Below are 20,776 nucleotides of genomic sequence, written 5' to 3' on the forward strand. Positions count from 1 at the left end.
CATGCCTTTGATTCAACAGGAATTAGGAACTAAATGAGCCCAGGGTGCCCAAATATTTTCAGAAACTTGGGTCCCAGCCAACACTTACTGATGCCCTACGTGCAACATTTAGGATTTTTTAGGACCTTTTATTTCTTTAAGAAGTTGTGAAGATGCAGAGATGCCTCCCAATGCTAGCATAGCACTCCTATAAGGACAGAATAGGCAGGATATTGAAAAGGGCATGGACAACCCTTCACCACATGGGGCCACATGGAGAAGCTGCTGGCAGGCCTACAGTGCGGAATATTCTCGCTCTGCTTCCCAAACTTCTCATTAAATAATGGACATCAAGCCACTCACTGTGAAGACTCATGAAATCAGCTTGAATCATGCACAACCTAGAATAAGAGGGGTCTAGGGGATCCAGCACATCATAGGATCAAAAATATTGAATACACTGACCCTACATGGAACATCAGTGCCCCATTTCACTCTAAAATTACTGTATTATCAACATCTTTAGACTGGAGTGGCAACAAAGGAAGAGTTTTTTGGTTCTGTATGCAAATCACACTGTTCTTTCAGCTGAAAATGATTCATTAAATGATGAGGACTACCTCTTAACAACTTGCTCAAAAACACCATGCCAAAGCCAAGAAAGGCCTGTTGTGAGATTTCACTTATGCTGTCAGCCAGTTTTAGACCAGAGGACAGGTGCACTGCAAATCTTACCTTTGATTAAGCGAAGGTTTCTGCATTTTCACCCAGAAAAGTGATATTCCATAAAAAGACCAGCTAGATACAGTTCTTACAAAGATTTAAAGATTAGATATAGTGAAGTGAGCCATTATCATAGAGTTCCCAACTAATTTGGTTATAACAAGATGACTAGCTCAGGGATTTTTAAGATCTCCTGTACACAATGTTTTGAACTATGCCAAGTACCCTTCTGAAAGTATAGCTAATTTCTGCTTTAGCCCAGATTTAAGCAACTGGATCCTGAACATTTTATACCACGTTAGGCTAATTAAAAATATGGTAATTAATAGAATTAGACTAGATAAATACTCATATAACTGAATTAATCTCATCCAAAGCGTGTAACATACAGTAAAATAACAGCATGTAACACAAATGCAGTCTGAAACCAGAAGGGATGGAAATTATTTTAATCAGACTTCTCTAGTAAAGGGAATGTCATCCAGCACATATAATAAATACTCTCAGCTCATGGCAAAGTTGGTGGATTTCCAAGCAATAACGATTGTGATACATGGAGACATGTTACTAGGGAACTTGATGAAATGCTATAGTTGAGAGAAAATTTTTGACCTAGTGGGAGTCCTGGAATTTCTCAGCGCATTGCATATTTCTATCTACATTTCAGCCAAAACCAGCAGGCCAGCCTTCAACATTAAATGTTTCTCCAGAGCACTTACAGCCTCTACAATGGAGACAGAAAGCCTAATCACATTTTAATTGAGCCAAATCATACTTCCAAATTCAACACACATTCAAGAGATATTTCCTCCAGTTAAAATATAAAACCTCTAGGCCCTTCTGCAATAACCAACTAACTTAGAAAAGACAGATTGGAGGGTTTAAATACGACCACGCGCACAAATGAAGACACATCTTCTAACAGTGTTACCATAAAGAGGATAATTGGTATTGCCTTCTCTTCAAGGCACTGGATTTTCTTTTCCAAGATTATGCAACCTACAAAAACAGCTGGGTTTCCCATTAACTTATTGTAAACACTGGTCATCTTTCCCATTATCATGGTTTTTTCAGGGTCTTCCCTGTGGAGAGAGGCTGAATAAGGGATGGTGGTGAGATTGCCATGGGGCCAGAGAGGCCATTTACTGGAAGCAAGCCGAGCCACACAATTACGTTACACAATGAGATGGACCACGAAACGGCTCATGGGAAGATTTACACAGTAGCTCAATGCTTGTTAAACTGAGAACTTCTGGTTTTTTTAATTGCGGAGCACTTGGTTTGTTGTAAATGCAATAGAAGTTTAAATAACCTAATTTTAATAATACACCTCTTACGTTATTCCACCTGTTCTATAGACCTGCAACACCTCTGTTATGAAGCGATGCTAATCCAAGACTGCATGCTTCTGACAGGCTCCATCCTATAAACATCTGACGGCTCCTGCCATAACACATACAAAGACATTTTTGACTCTCAACACACAGATCATCCCACTGAGCTGAGGAACAAGGAACACTTTCACGGGAGCAGGTTTTAAGTGGGTCACTGGAAATAGTACATTAGCTTCAACATGATGTAACCAAGTCTCCCAAATTCAAACCAGACTGAACCATCCCTTGTACAATGCCAGGAGGGAACCTGCCTAAAACCAGTCACGTTAGCTCCCAGCAGAGTCACTATAAGCATGAATCTTGCTTGTACGCTCAAAAAAACTAGCTGTTTCCATCTCAGAGGACAGCAGCGCCGTAGATGCCGCTCCTGAGCAGTACACCAAGACTCAGCCGATTTCCAACACTGAGCAGCTTAGTGGCCTACAAATTCACTTAGCGTCTCCCCTCAAAATTTTTAACACCCCATGCAGCACCAAAAGATCTTTTTTTCTCAGGCTCAAGTACTAAAAATGGCAAGAGATATAAAGGCAGCAATGATCATTATTGATGTTTAGCTGTATATATTCTAAATCCTTATCGCACCTAGTTAAGATTCGGCACTATTCTCTGCGACGTATCAAAAGCTCTGCCCAGTTATATCCATTTTTAATGCTACACAGAGAAGTCAAGATGCATTTTTATGGTAACAGAAGTACCAAGATGTAGTGTAGACTTTTTCCTGCCACACTTCTGCACAAGATGTGGTTGGAAAGGTGTATTAACATGCTGAAGAACATACATTTCAAAAACCATACGCTGTCACAAAGCTCAAATGCAGGAACACTGATGTTATGGCACTGCCGCCCAATTGTCTCTATTGCTTGAAGGAACAAGTGTGGTTTTGTCCAAGAATAAGTAATGTTTACAATTGGTCTGACAGTGCAGTTGACAAACTCGATTCTGACAAACACTTCTATTTCTTTTTCTAGGGCTGTTATAAAATGTCTTTAAAAAAAAAAGGAAAAACACAATCCTCTGCTCGTTGACTAATATAACCTGGATAGCAGGTTACTCTAAGACACCTAACTTTTCCCTCAACTGCTTTGACAAAAGTTTAGAGGGAATTTATTTCCCTGATCATCATATGACTAAGTTTAAAGGAAATTTATCATTTGGTTCAAGCAAAGCATTGCTATTTCCTCTATGGAAATGGAAACACTAAATCATACATTTTTCTCACATACCATTATTTTGAAAGGTCTGCATTCTTTCACGTTTCAGGCTCAAATGTTCCCACAACTAAAGCATATTATAAAAGCATTCAACTCTTAAAGCACTCCCACCTCCAGTAACCAGTCAACCCCAAACACACCCCAGTTTTACATGTAGCCTCATTCATCCAAAACAAATAACTTAGTCCGTTCACTGGAGATTTATTATCTTAATGTGCTCATTTCATTGTTGGCCTTGGCAGAGATGTCCAGGTTTAGAATGAAAGATAGCAAAAATTGACAAACCTTAAATCCCAGTGTTACAAAATTCTATTAGGTAACAGATGGAAAAGATAATTAGCCCACAACTCAACCATCACATGCTTAATTAGGAGCCCTACTCCTATCAGACACATTCTCTCAGAGATTTTATCTTCTGACCATAATGGCTATTGTTTCCCACCACAGGTCCTTGAACTGGCAAAAAACAAGGCGAGCTCTTAAAATCTGGAGAAGAAAGCCTACATTCTTCTCTGAATTCAGTGGTCTGCTTACACATTAGTAATTTACAGCTGTAAACTGGCCCTGGGATTGCTGTGGGGGATGTTATCGTGGTGACAAAAAGGCCAGCTCAAGAGTTTCCTAGCCAGTCTCTCTTTGCAAGGGAGAAGGAGTTATACAATCCTTGGTGGCAGCAGAAACTTGCTAAACAGTCATCGTGCAGTGCAAAATAAATATATGTACACGTACATATACCAATAGCAATGATAGTTTCCTCTAACTTCCACGCAGTCAAAATTTAACCAGAGTCTTGCTACCTCTGCTTACGTTCGTAAAGAAATACTGAAAAAGACTTGTACGTCTTTGTCATCTGCTACACAGCTCTACACTTAATGAGAAAAATATTCAAAGTAAGTGTAAATAGATGAAATACCTTGTAACACTAAAATGGCTTGTTGAAATGCGTACATTATTTATATAGGTCAGACCCAATTTTCCTCTGGAAAGACCTCTGGCGAAAATAATTAATTTCTAGGATTTGTGGCCTCTCTCTCCCTTGACGAGTTATTTATTGATAGGACAAAACCTTGCCAGCTGTCTGACTTGAACTCCTCAGCCCCTGCAATGTCTATATCTTTTCTGTCATTTTTGTGATACTCTATATTACTAGTCATATTTTCACTCCATTTAAAAACAGTTTAAGATTAGTAATTACACCTTTCAAAAGAACTGTGCGCTGATTTATTCATATAACACAAGTTATGCGCAGCAGAGGAACCCCATTAAAGCAGAGCAGAATACCACATAGCTGGTAACACACAGGAACTTTCAAAGAGAACTTCCACACACAGTATTCTGCCATTTATATATTAAGTCACTAAAATGACCTGACTTCTGGCTGAGGACACAGAAGTTGCATCCTGCCCTCTTCCACTGAAGAACAGCTTGAAAACCACCCATATAGAGTGCAAAAGAAAAGCAAACCATTTCCATAGAAGCAGGGGAAGTATCATTATGAAAGCAGCATATTTTTTTCAGATCTACAATTTTATTCTCAATGGAATTCTTCCAAATAGTCAAAAGAACCGAGCCAGCCCTTTGATTTGCAAAAATCTTTTCCACCTCCTTTTAAGTAGATGAACTGCAAAACAGCTACAGCAGAGGAAGAGAGAGATGAAACACAACCAGAGCCCTAATTATTAAATACACCAGGAGTCCGGTTTGGTAAACCCAAGCTGCTGCCAACAATGGAAGGGAAATATTAAAAACACACAAAAATTAAAACATTTCTAAGCATTTGAACAATCAACTTCAACTCTAAAATAAGCTTTACTAGCTGCCAGTCTGCGACAGTCTCCGGGTCTTCCCTCTGGAGAGGACTGTTGGCTTTCCACCTCTAGACAGCACTGATGAGCAGTCACAGGTCAAGGGTGAGCAACAGTATTATTCTTCTCCCCGAGGTGAACTACGATCAAAATATATCTGCCTGGATATTATTCCAGCTTCAAAACTTGAACTGCTCCTGATGACTAAAATGACCCCATCATTCCCTGTACACTCATTTAAAATGCTGCTGAGTGTTATAAAAAAAGGCTATTCCCACATTCCCAAATGTCTCCCGAAGAGCCGTACTGCGTGTCCCCAACAGGATGCCATCCACCTCCCAAACACCGTAGGCTACTCTCCTCGCGTGCTGGAGCACAGCTTAAGGAGAAGGTGTACGTGCATTTTGTAGGGACAGTAGCATCACCCAGTGTGGAAGCAGTGGGCACCTCAAAGACAGCATTTTACTGAGACATGCTAAAAGACTACGTTTTCCACTCTGTAAAATTTGAAGGCCTTTGAGCATGACTCAGAAAAAGAAACCAGAAGCTTATCTCTGTTGTGTGACCACTACTGATTTCATCACATCCACAGCATGGTAATTTGTTGAGTTGTAGGGTTTTTTTTTTTCCCCTAGCAATACCTCAGTGGTGAAAACTAAATCAAATCCAATCCTCTAAACACTGTCTGTCTTGTAGAAATGTGCAATAAATCAGGCCCAACTTTGTTAGCACTGACCTTGACAATTCTTTATAGGTTTATATTGTCCACATCTAAGCTGAAATATTCCTTGTCCTTAGCTGGGAAAGGACTTGTTAAGAAATGCAGTTTGTAAGCTTTAGTTCACATAAAACAACTAACATCTCTTGCCCACCCCACCCCCTTTTGTTTTTTTTAATAAAATTGACCTTAATAACAAATCATTCAGATAGCAGTGCACCACATGTAGTTATTTGTTTTAGACTACATTAGGTGAAGCTTAAGTAAGGCTTGGTCATCATTGGAAAAATGAAAGGTTAGTCTTTGGTTTTACCTGTACCCTGAAAATGCTACATTTCCTCAAATTATTTGCTTAAGAGAAAAGGGAGACGGCATGTATAATTCTCTAGTTATGAACAACATGAAAATGGCCATACTACAACACAGGAATGCCTGATTTTCATTGCAGTGTTTGGGAAAAATCAGCCTTCCAGTTTTAATGAGGAGGAATATAAAAAAAACAGATGGCAATTGTTTTGAATGCAGTTTATTGCATTCTTCATTTGGTGACTCAGCTTTATTTCTCAAGCTGTGTAGACCCATTACATCAAGAGCCTCAGGTACTGAAAAATAAGATAGAATTACTGCAACTACACCGTGAAGAACAGATCTCTATTATAGCTTGTTAACTTTCAGACATACGTATTTACTTTTCTGAGGTCAAAACAAGGTAAAACTTTTTGAATTCTTAATATTGTTCTCAAGCATATGCAGTCAGCTCTAAAAAAACCACGTCTGCAGTTCATCAGCACTGTTGCTGCCACACTTCATGAAACCCTTTAATTCAATCAGTGTGCTGGCATGGAAGGCTACACATTTATACTGCAACTCTCACCTTTCACATTCCTGCTTTGCATATGCTGTTGGTCTGTGCAAACAATGTTTTCATGAGCAGACAGAATGAACAAAAATTTGCACATATCAAACAAGCAGCACTGAAATGAAAAGGCTAACAATGATTATTTCTGCTACCTCTTCCTCTATAAACCAAGAATTTCTATAAAATGAGGCTACCTAGCCTTTCTTTTTGCAAATCCAATAAAACATCTTAATTGCTAACTCAGCCAGTGCACTATTTCTTAAAGTACTCTTACTGTTTGAACAGTTGTTAATAACCATCATTATTTTCATATTGCAGTGTACTCAGTTTTCAATTTACACTAACGTACGAGATGTTAAACATACCTTGAAGTACATTCACTACACTCAACACTATTGAATGACCTGCAGCATTCAGACTGATAGCTACACTGCTTTCTGGCCTGTAGGAAAACATCTGTCTAGAAATACTGTATAAAACCAGATTAATTCAGAAAATAAATAGTGAGGTGGTCTGATGTAACAGTACAGTAGGAGACTCATCTTTCTGGCTGTTGTTCCATTCTGAGCATACTTACGGTATCACAGTATTCAATTCCATGGGTGGCATAACATGTGCCCAGACAGAGACAGTAAAAACTGATCTGTGTAAAATAGCCTGCTTTTGTGACCAAGTCACAAGGATTCTTTGCATACGGAGTGGAGAAGCAGGCCTTACGCTGCTTGCCATGTAAAATTTAGCAGAAGTTATCTCCTGCTGCAGCACTTTAGGAAACGTACTATAACTTCATTAATGATCAAGTCCTTTTCGTATAGCCATGCACAGATCCTCAAGACCTACATATAGCATGTTATAATTGCTACTCACACACAGCTTCTGTGAGAAAAGAAGAATTCTGGAAAGAGTTTTTAAACAGCATTAAATCAAGCTTCGCTTTTCATCCTCGTCTTACAGCTTAGCAAACTATACATTCAGAAAAATGTCATCTTTCTTTAGACAGCTTTTTCTTTTTCCCACAGCGTCTCTTTCTTTGAACTAGTTTTTCTAGTTAACCGGCATAGAAATATAGTTCATATTTTTATTAACCAAACGAAACCAGACTACAGAGCATTTAGTAACTTTCTGGATTTTTATGACAATATAGGGAAAATTATCCCTAGCAGGAGATACAGCTGATGAAGCATTAGGAGTTATATGGAGTTGTGTTCATAGTCACAGTTAGATACAGTTTTCAATTTAATTTTTCAGCATATGGTCTTGTACCTAATCACAACAAACAGTGTGAAATCTTGGTGGACCATGGAACCTCTACAGCTCTATATCACTCACCAGTTTTGTTTCAATATCCTAACTCCCTAAAGAGTCAATGAATGCAGGCTAGAGAAAACACAAAAGACTTCTCTTGCCTTTTAATGTAGCCACTGAACATTGTACTTATTTTTCTGTCATAATACAGTTTGTACTGTGTTATTTGTAAAACTTGTGCTTAATTCAGGATTGGGCAAAACATGCATCTATTCTACAGCTCAGTGAGAGAGCCAAGTCTGAAACACTCCAGGTGTTTCCAACTTGCTAATAGCATTAAAAACATAACTCTTAACTGGAACTCTTAAAGCTTTCTAACACTATCACCAGTAAATAGAAGAAATCACAAGGAACATTGGCTTGAGATACACTTGTTTGTTTGTCTATTATTTATAGACAAATATTACTTATATACTACTTGATGTGTTTATAAGTCAGTAAACATAAGAGAAGGAGGAATTGGGGAGAATCACCCGGGCAGCAAATCCTGGGTGACTTCCCCTCCAGAAATCAAAATAGAGCTGTGTTTTACTATGGCTTCCACTTCAAAACTGCATCTTTGTGACACCATGCTTACATCTAGAAGCAGTAAGACAAAAGAGAAACAAAAGATTAGCACCATTTACAGAGCTGATGATACTGCATACTAGAAAGAATGAAAGCCCAAGTTTGGCTTTTCTTCTCAAAAAAAAAAAAGGGGGGCGGGGAGGGGGCTGAGACTTCTTTGCTTTTATACAGTCTCATTTATTTCTACCATCTAAAATAATTCTTTGATTTTCTCTACTTACTGGTTGCCAATTCTGTTCAATAGTATGATATCAAGCTCTAGTCTGTCTTTATAATCTCACCACAGGATATTTCTTTAAGCTGTGAGTACATCTAATTTGTGTTTGTAGAATTTTGTCCTCTGATCCTAACACGGTAACAATAGCTTTAAGCGTATCATTTAATTGCATGTTGAAGTAAAAATCCTTAAACCATTTTCCCGTAGTTCCTGTGATACATTTAGCATTGCTAATACAAAGCTGCCCAGAAGTGTAGGGTTTTGTTTTGTGGGTTGGTTTGTTTTTTTTTTTTAATTAACAAAAGGTGACTTTGAGAAGCAGTGGCCGAGATAAAGAAAATTAACCTCAGAATCAATTTCAGAGACGGCATACCATGAAGCTGAAACAATTCATCCAGAAAAGGTTAATTTCATCAATGTTGCTGTTTGCAACTTCCAATAGTCTAAGCACTTCCGCTAATAGCATTTTAGGAAGTTCTCATAAACTCAATTAAAAGATACGGACGGCAATAAGCAGCGCGTTGGGCGGTCTCACAGGGCTACCTGAAAACGGACACAGGGTATTACTGAGATCAGAACCGGGTGCCTGGTGTTCAGCGGCGTTATCAACCGGCCTTTCTTCGGGAGCGCAGCCGGAGCTGCCGCCGGCAGCCAGGCACAGCCGGCAGCACTCCCACGTACACCTGAGCCCCAACCTGCGCTCGCCTTCTCTGTCAGGCTGCAGCTGAGCTGCGGCCGTTGCTCACGATGCCATTTTTCAAACTCTTCTTATAGAAGCTGTAAGAATTAACACTTTTTTCTTTTTTTAAAGGAGCACTCGAATCTCACGGTGTTCAAATAATTACATTTTAACTGTTACGAAAAAAGAAAATAAACGGGGATTAGGATCTTTAGAACCACTTAGCTGCTTCAGAACTTCACCCTCTTGCTTATGTCCACAAAGCAACAAGCAGGGCTGCATCTTGTTATACCATTACTCCCTCTGCTAAGCCAGAACAGAGCGATCACAAAACTGAGAATGATGACAGCAGTTGCACCACGTCACCAGCAGCTATGCCCTCTCCCCTCTGCTTTCCATTAATCTGCACTTCTGTGATTAGCATAGGATGTAGTCTTGGCAAAGACTAACTCATCTAATTTACAACAATACTCCAAGACAATCGTAATATCTTGAAATTAAGAACCATCAGACACCGGTTTATGGAGGTCCTACAAAAACTCACATCTACTTCTGAAATCTGTCAACTTGTTTTGATTTTTAAAGGAATCAAATTAAAATCTGATTTTGTTTCCGTTCTTGAACAAGCTCTTATAAATTACTTCTACTCAGCTAGCAATCAAACATCTCTTTTGGATCTGGGACCCTCTCGAGCTGCTCATCCTAAAACACAAACACTTGTCAACAAAAGCTGCTGCGTATACCTGCCACTTACTCAGACCCTCAGGTGCACGTGCAGACCCTGCCTTGACACATCCATTTCTGAAAATCTCACACACTAGACAAGATCCAAACTCTAATGTAGCCACAGACCAAAACGAGTAAGCCCAAATTCTACTAAGCCCTTACACTGAGAATTTCTGGAGTGGCTAGAGGCCTCTATAAAGTGAAAAATCGGTCAGCGGGAAGCTGCAGCACAGCTGGAGAACAGTGCCCACACAGAGAAAATCCTGGTCACCATCATAAAAAAGCAGAACGTTCTTGGTGACACTTTTATTGGACAGTTGTCACAGGAAAGATTAGCAAAGACTGAAAAGAGAGAGAAGCTAGCATACAAGATATGGAAGAAGCAAATAAATATGCCGATACCCACATATACCAGGAAAGATCCTACTTGATTTGTACAGGAAACAGAAGAGGCTCTTGCTGGCTGCAGCTCTTAATGACACGTGCGAGGAAAGTAGAGAGCAGGCTGCAGCTTTTTGTTTAGGAAACTTTCAGTCTCCTTTTCTCATCTCTGCTATAGACCTAAATAGACCTTAAGTCTATTTTGCCGCCTTCTGTACCTGTAGCAAATACAAGGGCAAAAAAATCACACGACAAATGACAAGCTTTTGGCTCACAGGATTAAATTACCATCTTTCTTGGGTGTCAAAAGTGAAAGAAAGGAGCATCTCTTTGCTCTTACAAAGCATTGCAATCTGTTATAACTCTACTAAGGACTAAATTTAAGACCCTATACAGACAAGATGCATTACTTTAGGTTGGCCTTGGATACTTTTTTTTTTTCCTTTTCTCATTTTTTTTTACACAAATCAAACATGCATTTCCAGAATAAAGATAATAATTTCCGGTCAAGCTCAAAGGATGTCTACTCTCAACTGCAAAATAAAACAAGAGTTTGGACCTCATTAGTGAAGTATGTAACTAGCCTTATATCTGACAACAAAGAGTTTAACTAATTATCTGTAATGTTACTTTTTGAAGTAAGAAATGATTTACGGAAGTGTGCTATGGCTCCACACACCACTGCGCTGGCAAAATACAATACTGCAGGACTGGTAATACAAGATGTCTTTTCATAATTTTTGTACTTAATTCATCCCCAACCAGAAGCTTAATCTCAGGTAAGCTGTTGGGAAGGAGGTCAGAACTGCACCAGGCTGGTAAGTCAGAACCACAGCCCCACCACAACAATTTCCTATGCTTATTCAATCTTCTCAATCAAAATGGCATTTTTGTCTTACCACAGTTTTCTGAATTTAATTTCAGGAATTTAGTACCATGTGCAGCACATAGCATTCTTACACATTCAAAATACTAGGAAAGTAGGGCAGGAGTTACTTGCTTTGTCCTAAGGATCATCTACAGCTTGGTACCAAACTTCCATTAAGTCAGGCATTGCGCAAAACCAACCTCCTGTTCTCGCTGCCATGGTAAGCCTAGAAGAGAATCAGGCCTAGTAATACGAATTAGTCATTCATACAGCTTACCAAAACATCATCTCTTTTTAGAAGGAATTGATTCTATTGATCTTTGGTAAAAAGTGACTGGCTGCAGCAAAATGGCCTGCATAAAGGGTAAGATAAATTAAAGAAGGGAGAATTAGTTGAGCACTGGATGGGAAATCTAAGAGGTTACCAGAAGTGTCAGGATCAAGGAAAGACTGAAAACCTGAAAAATCACACCTATTTAAAGTCTAAACTAAAGGCTGGCACATACAGAACAATTTGCAAGCTTGCCTCTAGAATGGCTGGGGAATATACAACCCATGCTAAATTCAAGGCAAGTTCAGGACACGGCATCACTTGGGATCAGGCCCTTTATTGTTGCTTCTGATATGCTCTGCATTTCAGAATCAACCAGGGGGTATAAGGAAGATCATCTTCCACTGGGCAAAGATAGCAAGTGAACTTTCTTCTTCGCCAAGGGATTGCAGTTTTCTCGAAAGAAGAATGTTTTCAATTATTCAAAAACTGGCATAGCACACCACACCAAGATCCGAGACCCTGCAGCTTTCTGAACTCGGCGAGTTCCTTCAGCTCCTGGCAGCACAGCGTGAGCAAAGTCTAGATCCAAGATTACTAACTTCATAACTTCTGGATTTGTCAGAGAGTGCTCTCCCCAAAGCAGCTTCGTTGCATGTAGGACACAGTTGTATAGAACAATTTGTAAAAGTACAAGAAATTCCTAAGTGTCACTTCACAGGCCACAAAAACCATGTGCAGCCAGGACTGAAAAGAATTGTGTGCCTTGCTGTATGTGCAAGAGAGGGCAGAAACACTGCTGAACAACTTAGGTAGCAGGACCAGAAGGTATCGGGGAATGGTTTCGGGATCATTAGGTTCCTCAAGCTGCAAGGAGCAGCAAGGAATAGGGAACCTGGGAGCATGGACATTAATTACTCACCAAACATAAGCACTACCTGCCGCCCCCAATAAGCTGTCTACCAATTAAATTTTCATAATATCTTTTTTTTTTTTCTCATCATAGCTGACTACAGCATTTCTCAAATTCTTCCTTGTATTCATGATACAAGCCTGGGATTCACAATGCAGAGTGTTCAAAAAAAAAAAAAAAATCAAAGTCAAACAAACAAAGAAAATCATACTTTCAGCATGAAAAAGATTGATATTACCATCTAAAGCTAAAATTTAGTCAGTGTAAGACTACGACCACAACACCCAGTGTTTTCAAGGCCAATTTCTATACTGTGTGTCAACTGTCAGAGAGGCAAGTGGTGCTGGAGCTTGATGTGCCAACTGTCAAATCAAATAGATGAAAACAACTCCTCAGTTTATTTTTTAAATAAATTTCATACACGGATGACTAGCAAGAAATGCATGTTTGTACATTAACTATAAGCTGTTGAAGAATCCTCACTTACTTTAAGTAATTTGAGTCAAAACTAATGTCTTACTATGAAAGACAAGACCTACTAGGTCTTTCTTCAAGGTAGTTTTTTGGTTTTAAGTAAGGGCATCAGTTCTGAAACACTCCTTCCTGTTACGGGAGGATTTTATAGTTACAACTGCAATTAAAAAAACGAAAACAAAATCCCAAAACTCCACACTTTTTCCCCATAAAATTTGTGACTACACAGCATTCTCCCAGCAGACTTCCATAGGTCTTTGCGTTCCACGAAAGTTTTTGTCAAAGCTAAATTTTTAGTGGTGGTAGCGCAAGGCAAGGTTTCCATGATGAAATTTTCAGTGAACTCTGCCTAATGATAACAGTATATTAACTATGAATCATATAATATCTGCAGTCCGAATTCAACTTAGAAACAGTTTCACCACTTCTTTTTGAAAAACAGTACACATTTATCTTGGACTAGTTTCTTAATGTGTAGAAATTGATTTTTTGGTTTTACCAAGTCAAATATCACACTAAATTAAAATTTTTGAAAAATATGAAGAAGGAGTTATCTGTTTACCAATTCTAACTTTATAATGAACACTGAAAATGCAGTCAATATGTCCGTGGCTTAACAATCACAAGTTTTACAGATGAGTCTGAAAGCTAGCAGGCTCTTCTTAGTTCTCTCTGAGAAGATACTGATTTATAAAAGACCTCTAACAAACTATTGCAGCCTTAACAGAAGCTTAGTTTACCATTTAATACCTGTAACAATAAAATACTTAAAATAGGATTTACAATATAGGTAATGGAATGTAACTTGGAATTAGAAAGTGACTTTAACCCCTTATGATGATGACATCTTAAAAAGTATTTGGACACAAAAATTCCAAGCTCACTTTCAGAGGTCAACACATTAACTCTCAGAGAAGTCATCCACTGTTGATAAACCTTGTACTATTCACCCTTAAGACTCACTGGAGTTTCAGTTACATTTTAAGTACGAAAAACATCTTCTGGTCTTTTCAATAAACTGTTCCATTCAAAGTTTGACAGCTGAGATACATGCGAAGTGAAAAGAAAAATCAGGCAGCATTGTTCAACATCATTTTAATCTCCACCGAGGGAAAAATAATATAAACATGTTAACACAAACAGAAAATGTTTTAGAAAAGACCATATGGTACTATGACAGGGTTTTAGTTTATAGAAATGTAATTTATAGTTTTATAAAAATTACATGAAAGAACAACATCTTTCAGTAACATCAGACAGTATAGAAAAAATAAATCTCAACATTAGTTGTACTCTGATGGTCCTTCTAGTAAGAAATTTAAAAGTGCTTTTTAATAACAGTGTTGCAACTCAAGATTAGTGCAATATGTCAAATCTGTTTTAAAGCAGATATTTATAGCAATTGTGCAAGTTCATACAATTAACAAACCCCATCAATCTAAAAATTAACACTAAGAGAGGTAAGTATTCTCATTAGAATTAAACATTCCTTAAATAGCTTACATACCAATTCTACTACAAGGAAAATCCTGGTGTTCCTTCATAGGAAGGCTCAAACCTAAACATGATGTGAAACTTTTACTACAAATCAGTGAATACTTGGAATTTAAAAAAGCTCTTGCAAAATATACAGTTTAGTACGTTTACGACCCAATGCTACAAACAGTACCTAATGCAAAATATACCAACTTAAATAAAACCAAACTTTACAGTTAGTGTACTGAATTTGCTTTTGAATAAACTATTTTGTTCCCAAATCCTCCTAGAAGCTCCCATATAAAGTTAGCACATTAAATTAATGCAGAAATTTCACTGTATTTTTATCTGTAAATATGAACAATTTGGTTACCAACTATGACTGCAACTATGAGTACCATTACTCTTCGAGCAAGTGAAAAAAACCACAGCACTAGTTGGGAAAAAAAGAAATCAAAATTTACCCTTCACTTTTATACATTACAGGTTAGCAATAACAAAAGATACCCTACATTTCTACATAACATTTTCTGCAAGAATTCTCAGAAGTCTAAAATTAGTTTTAATTTTATTGTAGTTTATTTACTCTGTGATTTACGATGCATAGTAACTATTGCCTTTTATATGCAGGCCTCATTTTAAGAGAGGCAAAAACTAGACTGCTAATGCTGAGCCCTTCTGGCTCATTTGCATATGGAGCCAAAGGCATTTCGTATTTTATTTCTCAAGGTGTTTATAAGTAGGATTTAAGTCACTATCAACAACAGGAATAAAATATAAATTAATGAACTTTCATTCTAATAGGCTACAGCCCAAAAACCTACCAACTGAACTGTTTTTTATAGTGTTGCACTTAACTTTAATACTAAACTGACAGTTGAAGCCTGCACAGAACTCATCTTATAACAGTATTTCAATAGAAAAAGCAATAAATAAAATGCAGTATCTAAAGAAAAATGCCAGTAGCTTTAGTCTGTATTTCTCCCACCACAGTTCAAACTGCATCATCCAAAATAGGTCTGGGACGGTTTTTGGATACCAGCTGCATAGTTCTTTCAACATAACAGACTACCCATAACAATAAGAGAAGCAATTAAAAGCTTTCTACAGTAATATTATAATAGAATTCCAATAGAAAGACAGTACCCTTGAGTATGTGTCTCAATTAGCTTAAAAGAATTTGCTGCCTTTACTCAAGATAGCTTCAGAAGTTAGACAGAGCTATTCTGTGACTGCATGTTATCTCTACTGTGTTATTTTACAGGCAAGCTGAGTCTTTTTTAAATATGTTATATTAACCCTGATAATGATGTGGAGACTTCCTGCTCCTAAACCAGGAAGTTGTTTCCTAAAATTTAGTAACTTGTCATTGCAGTGACAAGTTGGTTAAGTCTTTAGCAGAGTCTCTAATCATCTGCTCTACCTTGGGATTTTCAGCTCCACTGGTTGCTAGCTCCTTGTCGATAAGCCCCAGGTTGTGCAAATTAAGGATGGAATCAGCAATAATCCGCGCTGTCCTCTTCTGATAGCCTCCAGACGTCACCATCAGGATTGGGATTCTGCGCCTTCTGGCAGCCTTGAACACGACTTCATCTCTCTTCACAATTCCCTGCAAGTTTACAACAGTTACAAAAAAAAAAAAAAAAAGAAAGAAGTGATATGAATATTACAAATATGGTATTTTAGTTCCAGTCTATGGTTTATAGATTCAGAGTATTGGATGCTTGATAAGTGATTAAGCCCTACATTTTACAATACAGATAAAAAATTCATTTAAAAGTCCCATTAGCAGGTTTACATGCATATTAAAAAAAAAAAAAAAGGAAAACAGCAAATCAAAAATCCTTGACTTGGTTTTAGAGGACACAACAGATTAAGTCTTCAGTATAAATTCCTAGAAGAATTCCTGACCAAAGGCCGTAAAGTCTAAACTGACTACAAAGTTTAGAAATGTTCACCCTATTTTACAGGCACAGAATTGAGACTAAGAAAGATCGTCTGAATTCAAAGTGCTTTAGTTTGTGCTCAACTTGCATAACACCCTTTGATAAAAGTTTAGCAACTTGATCAAGATTTCACAAACCTTCGGAGGAACCAAAAATTCAAATCAGATTTTTCATGTTCACAATCACTAGCTGAATTACAAGCTTCCAGTTTGTTTAACAAAAGCTAATACTAAAAGAATCTATGGCTGAAGGGGGAGTTCCAGAATCTAAGTATTGGTAAATCCATAGAAAGGAAAAGAAATTCTAAATAACCTCTTACTTATAGAGAAGCGTATGGAACTAAAAAGTAACAAAAGATTGCTGACCAAGTGGTACTGTACTATCATTGAACTCATACAACAGAAGACTTTGAGTCTCTTCAGTTTCAAACAAGTACATGTGGGGAAAAAGAGAGAATTCAGAAATAAGTAAGAACAGAACTAAAAATCTACTTTTCTGCAAAAAGTTAAAGCAGAGAGTTCCAGAGATACATAGGAGGCATAAATAATCCATTACAACTCCTCAAAAAAAAAGACTAACAACATAATAGACAACAGCTTACAATGGACAGCTCAAAATTTAAATAACTGCAAAAGCTGGAGAAGGGGAAAGGGATTAAAGTGCAATCAAACACAAAAAATTAAGGAAGCAGCAGTAAAAGTGTTACAACAAAATGAGTATGCACTACTCAGACTGGTTAGAGGAAGACTGTAAATACGTCAAGAAATATTACCCTGCCATTAAAAAAAATTAGACCACAAACAAATGGTAGAGGGAAAGAATAAAATTCAAATGTAGCTGAAAAAAATATTTTTTAAAACCATATAACTGTAATGGTTTTTGTATAGTTTGACATAGCACTGTAAAAGAACAATGGGAGTAAGGAATAATAACTGAAAAATAAGACAAAGGAAACCGAAGAATTATATTAGGAACAGATCCTTAAAGGAAGTAACAGAATTACAGAATGAGCTGTACATCCCTGGGGAACCATTGCTGGATGTAGCAAACATTGTACCACAGAAGAACTGGCAGCAGTCACTAGTCACAGGAGCCTAACAGCCTCATCCCTGCTCCAGCATCTCTAGTGGCTGAGCCTGGAAGAACTGAGGGGAAAACACACGGGCTTATTCCAGCATTCGTGTGTTACCAAGAAAGAAAATACATCAAATGAAAATGACAGCCTGACACAGCTCCCACTTACAAAGATAAGAGGGACTTAGCGCTACACCTCAAGTTTTCTGGTTATAGCCTCAAGCACCAAGAAACTATCACTCATAGCACTCTGAGGAGGCATAATTTTGAGTAGAATTAACACTGTAGCAAGATTTTAAGACATGAATGACATCTACAACTGCAGTACTGAAGATTGGACTAGCGAACCTTGAAGAGATGAATTATCCAGGTTCAATGCCTTCAGTTTCGGCATATCCAGTGGCCTGGGATTTCAAGCTCGGTGACACATACTATTCACACCTAAGCCAACAAGATTAGAGAGACAAGAAACCCTGCCCTCAATTCAGAAAATGAAGGCTTAGCTACAGAAACCTTTTCTCCATCAGGGACCCGAGCCACTGCTTGTGCAGAGAAACAGCACTCTGCCTTTCATCTCTGCTTGTGACCAGAAGAATCATTTCACCTTTCTTTCCCCATCCCCACATTTTGTCTCTTTCCCTACACAGCACCCAACAAGCTACAGCAACTCATTTTTCTCGGCAATTAACACTGCTCCTTCTCAAATGGCAGAAAAATTTTTTGAAAAGGCACATCTTAAAGTATTCTCCATCTATCACTAGCTTCCCTTTCTCCTGGTGGCCACTGCCCTCCAAAAAGATCAAATGAGATCTTACACCTCAGGTCATATCCTCTCCAAGGTTAAAACCAAACAAGTCCAAGCCCCTCTGCTCTTCCTTTCTCCTTAGAGACTTCTACACAGCCATGGAAACAAAACCCGGAGATTCAGAGTGGCTCCCAAGTCTTTCCACCCTGGGTCCACCGAGGACGTGGCAGGCAGGCAGAAAGCAACAAAGCAGCTGCTCAGTGACAGAGACGATAAGAATGAGGAAATACATAAGGAAGCCAATAAAACCCAGCAAGGAACTAAAGCTCTGTGCAAAAGGAAGCATTTGAGAACTAAAGTACTGCAAAATAGAATGAAAACTGAACAGATCGAGTGATGGCTCAATTAGAAGGGAATCCGAGAACTCACAAATCAAGAAAGCACTTTTCTATGTTGAACTGGTAGACACTAAAGGAGAACCAAACGTGAAAACAGCAGACACACAGAACTGAGGAGCTGTCAGAGGGAATCATTTAAAAAATGGAGGAAATACAAGATCTGTAAATTTTTGTTTATTTTGAGAAAAGCAGGCTTGTTATATCTGGAAGGTGAAGACTTCTACGAAGCTATGCAGAATAAATCAAAATTTAGATCTGGTAACAATCTGGGGAGAGAGAAGGTAAACTGAACTGTAAAAGGGTAATGATATTTGTATAGAAAAGAATGAGGAAAGGGAAAAAAAAAATCTGTTCATTTGCTAAGAATACACAGACAGGCTGCACAAAATTGCTAGGACTGGAAGATACCAGAAGAGCAATTTAAAACAGCTGGGAGCACTACAGAGGAAATTAAGTGTAAGATACACACTGGGGGCAGGTGACAAAAGAAATACATCACAAAATGGGTTATGTGAGGGTAAAAGAAACAAAGAACGAACAAACCAAACAGGAAAAATAGGAGTCAAGTGAAGTGTGAAAATATATGCCTCTCTGGTTACTGTCTGGTTACTGCTGTTCAAAATCAGTATATTTTAGAAAGAAGACAAATGATACTGGAACAGGCACCTGAAGAACAAAAATATTTAGTCAGGAAGACACAACAAAAAAAACCATAGTGAAAAGAGGAACAGAGATGTATCGATACATATCTGTAACAGGAAAATGCTCTGGTTTAGTGTAAAGTATGCACCTTACCTTCATCTAACAAATGGCCACAAGTCACTCTCAGGACTGCCTTCAGTATCTATTGAGGAGTGAAAGACTGTAGCTATTTTAGTATTATACAAACCTGAGGTGAAATAGCTAGTCCTCCCAAAGGATCGCCATCCAGAATATCAGTCCCAGCATTATAAACAATGATGTCAGGTTTTAATTCATTTAATGCTCCTTCCACGTGAGTATGTACCTTCTGAAGATATTCTGTGTCCTCTGTACCCCACTCTAATTCCACCTTGCGTTTTATGGCACCTAAAAAATGTTTCGATGTTACTCAATAACCAAAGCATTGCTTTGACAGAAAACACAAGATTTAGGTAAGCAAGAGAAACAGATAACATTTCTGGAAATTTTGTAAATACACTGCATTTTCACAGAACCTTGAATTAAAGAAAGTTATTCAACTACTTGTTTTCCCAGCAAATGTAAGCACAATGACCTTGAAAAAATTCCACTGAAGACAGAAAATTAGATGCGGGGGGTGGGGAGGGAATAATCTGAGACACAAGTGGAAAATGTTACTGAAAAGCAGCTGATCTGCATGTCCATTTACCAATCAGCAAAAAAAAATCATAAAGAAAATTATTAAAAGTAATCTAAATAAAGCATAAGGGAAAGAAAACACCAAATTGCTATTGCAGAGGAAACAGTTGGGGGAAAACACAAGATAAATATCACTGAGAAATTATTAAGATGTTTTATTTTTATCACAACACTCAAAGCTAACAGCAAGGGATCATGAATTTGTGAACTGCTTTATGAATGTATAACAAGATTCATCTTTGCCCCAAGCATTTTCAATTTAATGTTCTTACCCTGTAATCCTACCAGAAGAGCAAATATCTATTCTTAATTTAAATCAAATTATTTCTAATGCTTCTAATAAAGCATTAGAAGATGAGGGTTGAGAAGGTAGAGGAAAGAAACCCAAAGTTTTGCAGCCTAGCTTTGGGTGCTTGTACGGAGTTATGTGAACTCTAAATCTGAATTCATCAACTCTACGTCAGAGGTGTTTGAAAGGTATGACTTCTACCTCACTATACCCTATGCCTTCAATTAAATGCCTTGGAGTCCTAAATTTGAAGTGTAGAGTCAGCACCCACCAAGTGTGCATGAATGCATTCAACACAGAATGATACTTATTTATTCTTGTGATTGCTGGGTAGGGTTTTTTTCTGCTTTCCATCCTTGTTCAGCATTAGTGAAGCATTCTTTTTCTTTATTTCATTGC

The 20,776-nt window shown here is 38.0% G+C and overlaps 1 protein-coding gene across 2 annotated transcripts in view; it reads right to left on the minus strand.

Annotated features, from left to right (window-relative positions):
• Positions 1-14,168: 14,168 nt before the first annotated feature.
• The window catches only part of HDAC11 (histone deacetylase 11), a 32,248-nt gene continuing 25,640 nt past the window's right edge, over positions 14,169-20,776 (minus strand). For both annotated transcript variants that reach the window (XM_052777084.1, XM_052777085.1), the window contains 2 exons: positions 19,619-19,797; positions 14,169-16,175 (listed from right to left, as the gene is read on the minus strand). In XM_052777084.1, the coding sequence (XP_052633044.1) occupies positions 15,933-16,175; positions 19,619-19,797 (422 nt within the window). In that variant the 3' untranslated portion in view covers positions 14,169-15,932. The remainder of the gene's footprint in view (positions 16,176-19,618; positions 19,798-20,776) is intronic.

The sequence above is a fragment of the Harpia harpyja genome, chromosome Z (genome assembly GCF_026419915.1).
Source record: "Harpia harpyja isolate bHarHar1 chromosome Z, bHarHar1 primary haplotype, whole genome shotgun sequence".
Classification (NCBI taxonomy): domain Eukaryota; kingdom Metazoa; phylum Chordata; class Aves; order Accipitriformes; family Accipitridae; genus Harpia; species Harpia harpyja.